This window comes from Platichthys flesus, chromosome 7 (assembly GCF_949316205.1).
Source record: "Platichthys flesus chromosome 7, fPlaFle2.1, whole genome shotgun sequence".
Lineage (NCBI taxonomy): Eukaryota > Metazoa > Chordata > Actinopteri > Pleuronectiformes > Pleuronectidae > Platichthys > Platichthys flesus.
The window spans coordinates 15,740,356-15,746,773 of NC_084951.1; the positions used below are offsets into that span (position 1 = coordinate 15,740,356).

General features: G+C 45.7%; 1 protein-coding gene across 1 annotated transcript; it reads left to right on the top strand.

Moving 5' to 3' along the window:
- Window positions 1-3,825: 3,825 nt before the first annotated feature.
- sp5l (Sp5 transcription factor-like) lies at window positions 3,826-5,993 on the top strand. Its single transcript, XM_062392447.1, has 2 exons — window positions 3,826-3,879; window positions 4,232-5,993. The coding sequence occupies exons 1-2, from the start codon at window positions 3,826-3,828 to the stop codon at window positions 5,273-5,275; spliced, it is 1,098 nt and encodes a 365-aa protein (XP_062248431.1). The 3' UTR covers window positions 5,276-5,993.
- The last annotated feature ends 425 nt before the right edge of the window (window positions 5,994-6,418 follow it).

Consider the following 6,418-nt stretch of genomic DNA (forward strand, 5'->3'; position numbering starts at 1 on the left):
ATCTATCTTAATTCAGAATGTATATATCTTTTCATTTTCAGCTAAATAATTCCCATTATTTATCCATCATCGTCTTGAGACAATTTATGCAGGAAGATTGTCGAGGGCAGAAAAAACTGAGGTCAGACGAGACAGGAGTTTTATTAAAAGGACCAATTGCAGCCACCTGACAAGAAAAAACTGAGCTTTTCAGTTTTCAGGCTCCGAAGTCTCAACTGTCGGACGAGGACATGAACCTGCAGAGATCAAGTGACACAACTGATTAACTGAAGAAGAAATCCTCCAGGCCGCAGAGGTGAGGCAGAAATATTCCTCTAACTAACGTAAAAAACATCAATCTTTGCTCGTCCCTCTGTCTGTCAACACTCAATAGGAGACAGGAAAGAGACTCCCGATGGAGGTACATCAAATTGTCGCCCTGAAAAGTCCAGCTGTTGCCGCCGCCGCTCATCCCAATGAAGCCGAGTGTCATGGTAATTACGGCCCATCTTGTCCTGTCTTGGCTCGCTGAATGGTTAAAGAGTGGAGCACTACAGTTAGCAGCCGGCTTTTACATGCTGCCGCTCTCATCCATTAGGGCCACATTTGTCACATGAGGGCCATTGAGGTGGCGCGGCGCTATAAAATTGGCTTTTTGACATGGCCACCAGTACAAAGGCCGCTCTCCACTTACGGCTGCCCTTTTCCGAGTGCAGATGGTCAAGACAGCTGGGACAATTTAGTGATCTGAGGCTTTTAAACTGGCCCCCAGGCATGATAAAAAAAACACAGCTTGAATGGCCACTTGCATATTCTACGCACCGAGTTTAAGATTATGCCTGCAACAAAAACAACGGCTTTTGTTGTCTCCAATCTACTAAAGGAACTAAAAAACACACATTCAACTCTCAGAAAGACGCCCAGTGGACCTTTAAAACCCTTTTTTTTCTCTGATTTCTTTTGTGTCTGTTTGGAAACATGCATTAGAACGCTGTGAATTTGGTATTTTTTCTAAGAGTCTGTGTCAGTTTTTGAAGTGGTAGCGCGGCGATGCTGTGTATGACGGAGCAGACCTGATTACCAGCAGTCTCACCAGCTGTTTAATGAACACAGGGACCTCTTTCTCTGGAAACGAGTTTTCCCTTGAAAACTGTGGAAGCCGTATCCAGGTCTATTTAAATGAGGTAACATGGGGAAGGTAAGCACCACCACATGAGCATTGTTTTCACAGTTCAAAGTGAGGAGAGGGTACTTTGCACTTCAAAGCCACTCATCTGGGAAGCAGTACAGTGGGGGTGGGGTGGTGTGGGGGAGAGGGGGACAGGAAATAAGAATCAGGGTAATTAACAACTTCTGCTCCGTAATAAACCAGAGACGTGGTATAACTCTGCACTGCAAGATGCACTCACCGTTTCCATGTCCTCCCTGCTCTTTGCCGTTCACTGCTGTTTCCTTATTATCTCATCCCATGTTCACTTTAATTTGGAATTAGGGTTTTCAGTTTTGTCAAAGCTGCAGGAGCTGCACCGTGTTTGTTGAGATCCGCTCGGGAAAATTTGTATCATTAATGCATCAGTGCGTTTTCATTCATTTCTTTTCATACCATCGCTGCAGTATTGATCTGCAGAACTTGCTGAAATCCTCTTTAGCCAGAGGAGATGGAACACACCTGGAGTGTTTCATTAAAAATGATTTATCCGCCAGGTTGTCTTGGTTAAATGTTAATCTGGTCTAACATCCTGCGAATTGTTTCATAAAAGGAATAGCATCATTATTTAGAACACACAGTTTTTCAGAGTTTCCAGGGTTTCCCCCGTCCTCAAATCAACACAATCTGTGTGATTGATAAAACACGCTGCAGCTGAAGTCTGTAAGTCATCGTGAGTCTGAGAAACCTTTTGTTTCAGGCGGGGGGGCCTCTCTGTCAAGGACATAACGTGGGGTTGCACTCAGTCTGCTCGGCTGTCGGACCAATAACTTCAAAAAGGCCCGACCCAAATGGCACAGGTTAGTGATTATCTTTATTGTCTTTCACTGGTGTTTACAAGCTGTCAATAACTGAAGTGGAATAAAGGGAACTTTACATGTCTGTTTAATTAATGTATAAGTGTAGATCTTGTGCAGTTATTTCCAATTATAGCCGGCTACTCCTCGGAGTGTGTTTATTTAAGGATCACAGTCTGTGAAACAAGGAGAAGCAGATAAGTGAGGAACCAGGAATTTACATGAGAAACGGGTTCCCAGCCTGGCTTTAAACTCCCAACATTGTAATGGTGAACAGACTTCCAGAATGAGATTAAGCCTCAATCTGCATGTAATGGAGCACATCTGAGGTGGCCTCTACTTGAACTCCGAAATGCGAGAGAGTCACACAGGGCGACCTATTTGACATGTCACCTACTGGTGAGAAGTCCGCGGCTTTGATTGAGTTTTATCAATTAGCTTTGTGAGGGAAAATACCCTGGCTGTCTTCAGAGGCCAGTGAGCTGCCTGCTGCTGCGTCAAGACACAATGAGTGTGTGTGTGTGTCATCATGTCATCAAACAGTAAATTAAATAAACTCGAAACCACCTCCTGTGACATCTCAACCGAAAAGCACAAGGTGAAAGGTTTGAAAGTGCATGTCTTATCTCAATCAAGCAGAATTAAGCGTGGTAATGCATCTTATTATTATAAAACTCACAATTTAATTTTGTGCTCAGTGTTTCCAGCAATTTAATAAAATCTTAACACTCTACTCTTTGTCTTGTCATCGATTCCTTTGATGTACATTTTCAGCATGTGGCTTTGATGTTTGGGAATTTATTTATAAATTAACCTGTGAAATATTATATCGAAACACTATAGATGTTTGTTTTGTTATTTGTTGGATGGGATCATACATTGTCCGTCTTTTCATGTTACACACGGCACTGATTGTGTTTATTTGTTGCCACGAATAAAAAATCTATTTATTTACTATCTTTACTTGAGTCCCCACAGTGGAGTCGAAGCCGTATGCAAATAGCCCCATTGTGTTCAGAGTATTTTTGACTAAGCCGGCTATAAAAATCTTAGATATTTTAACAGACGAAGCACTTTGTTATTGTGCAAGTTGCTGAAAGACTAAATGTTAACTCCATGCAAATTTCGTGTGTGTGTGTGTGTGTGTTTGTGCATGTGTGAGAGAGAGTGTGTGTGCGTGTGTGACCTTATTTAAAAATGAAAGAAGTGGCACACCCCAAAAAAACAACCTCCAGAGATGTGAAAACAGACATGATGCAGTGAAAAGTCCACATTTGACAGGACTCTTTGCATTTGACTCCTTTCTCTTTTCCGAAACAGTAGGAGGAGGAACCATGTTTTGGGGGTCAGCATTTGGTTGAAATTGAGTGAAATTATGAGTAGCCCACCCCTTCACCTATCCCCCTCCTCCTCCCCCTCCTCCCCCTCCTCCCCCTCCTCCCCCTCCTCCCCCTCCTCCTCCTCTCCCTCCTCCCTCCGTCACATCTCTCTATTGACTGGCTCTCCTGCATCATACTGGAGACCCCGTTGAGAGGATCTTTTCTCTCTATAAAGACAAGATGCAGCTCGGGCGCCTGTGAGATGATCGCGAGGATTTATTGCGCGCCTCTCTTCCTCTCTTAACTTAGCAACTGTTCTGGATCTGCTTAAAAAAAAAAAATGACCCACAGTGGACCGACGGGCGTTTGAAGGACACTGGATTTTCCAATCTACTCTTCAAAATAAAGTGCTGGAAGACCCGAATGTGAGCATCTTCCCTCTGTGGTGCGCTGTGATCTGTAGTTGAGAGTTTGCGCGGAGCGACTTGGGTTGCAGGTGCGTCGAGAAGGAGCGCGAGGACAGATGGCTGCGCTGACGATACAAAGGACCGACAACTTTTTGCACACATTCTTACAGGTTTGTTTAACAGTCCACCGTCTCTCTTTTTATATATAGCAGACCAATATATAGTTGATTGATAACCTGCTTTTGTTTGTGGTGGAAGCGCACGTCTCCACAACTTGTGCGTAATGGATGAATATGTTTGATGCCTGTGGAGATGATTAAACTTGTTTGAGTAATGAACTGTTTTAACATAATTTGGTAATTCATGTTAGTATTAGTCTTATTAAATCGATTATTAATTTGGCTTGGATTGCCAATTTACAGACTTTTTTCTTTATAGATAAATAAAAGTAAATGTAGATTTAAATATTGTTGTCCTAACATTGGCGTATGTAATCTTATGTGTTATTGAATCTCCACACAGGACCGGACACCCAGCTCCTCTCCAGAGGGAGCCCCTAACGCCCTCTCCTTCCTGGCCACCACCTGTAGCCAGGCCTGGCAGGTGGGAGGTTCCATGGGCTCAGAAGGTTCCCAGTTCCCCTACGAGGGCACCGTCAGTTCCGCATCGGGGATGTTTCAGCTCTGGAGCAACGAAATGACGCCCAGCACGGCCCTCAGCACCCACCAGATGACCTTCACAGTTCCTAAGGTGCAGTTCCCCGGACACATGCAGTCCGGCCTGGGCCACCACCATCATCATCATCACCCCCATCACCACCATCACCATGAGCTGCCTCTCACTCCTCCCGCTGAACCTCCCTCATCGTACTCATTCGAACTGTCCCCGGTGAAAGTCCTGTCCTCGCAGCAGCAGGCCAGCGGCCCCTATTACCCTCAGCACAACACTGTGGCACAAAACTTCCCCAGCTTCCTCCAGAACTCCGCCGCCAGGCACCACCTGCCTGGGGGACACGTGGAGGAAGGGCAGCAGTGGTGGAGCCTGCCCCAAACCAACGCCACCCCTTCCAACCACCCCTTCTCCCTGGGCAGACAGCTGGTGTTGGGCCACCAGCCGCAGATCGCCGCTCTCCTCCAGGGCACCTCCAAGGGGCTGCTGAGCTCGACGCGCCGCTGCCGACGCTGCAAATGCCCCAACTGCCAGGCGAACGGCGGGGGGCTGGAGTTCGGCAAGAAGAGGCTGCACATCTGCCACATCCCGGAGTGTGGCAAGGTGTACAAGAAGACCTCGCACCTGAAGGCGCACCTGCGCTGGCACGCCGGGGAGAGGCCCTTCATCTGCAACTGGCTCTTCTGCGGGAAGAGCTTCACCCGGTCCGACGAGCTGCAGCGGCACCTGCGCACGCACACGGGGGAGAAGCGCTTCGGGTGCCAGCAGTGCGGCAAGAGGTTCATGAGGAGCGACCACCTCTCCAAGCACGTGAAGACGCACCAGACCAGGAAGAGCCGGTCCGCGCAGCCCGCACAGAGCACGGACCCCCTGCTCGCCAACATCAAGAGAGAGTGACCTCCACCATTCTAAAAGAACCATCGATGAACACTCAGTGACTTGCACACTTGCTGCCATAGGTTTGCACTATAGAGGGTAAGCATCCAGCTCCCTGTACACCTCCTCTTGTCAAACCCCCCTTTTTGGACTCCCAGTAGAACCATGCAAATATATGTAAAGACCATTTTAATTCATAGAAAGTAACGTGTGTGCTGTTTGAGGCAAGCCACCTTTAAAGAGAACTCGAACCCTTCTTTTCAGTGACATCGAGACTGTTTTTTTCGGTGCATTCAGTGTACATTGGACATTTCATGATGCCACACAAACAGATTTCACTGGAACAAGACAGACTTCATGCCTTTAACAATTTCTTTCAATTTCTGCTGGTGTTGATAAATCCATGCTGTATATATTTTATCTATGTGAAGGATGTTGAGCAAAAATATTATATTTTGGCCATATTTCCATGTTCAAAATAATCGATTGCCTTAGTACAGTGGAAGGTTGCTGTAAAAACAATATAACTTCTGCTCAGAGCGGAAAAAACTGACTGTGTTGCTGTTGGTAATAAAATTTTTATTCCAAAAGAAAAGAAAAATTCTAATTTGTCTACTTCAAGCTAAATATCTTCCTTTTGAGATGCAGACATGCAAGTGTTTGATCTACAGATCCTCTCAGCTGCGTGAAGCACCATTGCTCCAGATTAGCAAACGTTTAAAGTTCTTTGTAAAATATGTAAAAAAAATATCATTAACGGTTTTATCGGGGTCATGGCCGCATGTAAATTTTAATAAACACTGTCCTTGCCTAAATAACTCCACTGTTTCCAATGATGTTCTTCTCATCTCGATGACTGATTGATCCGTAAAGATCTGTGACTGACAGCGAGTGTCAATGTTTTAACCCTCTGATACCAGCTGATCCAGTAAATGTGTGAAATTTCAAGGATGCCCCCCGGAGCTCCTCAAAGATTTAACATTTTATTTAAATGATGATCTGACTGCATTCAGGCTGCAAACACTGCTCATTGTGCTGCTGGTGTGAAGGAAGAAGCCTCCCAAAGAAAGAAGCCCCACCATGGTACAGGCTGTTCAAAGGTTTTCACACCTCAGAGCAAATACTCATCCCATTGACGGGCCTGTTTGTCTCGCCTGCTCCAAT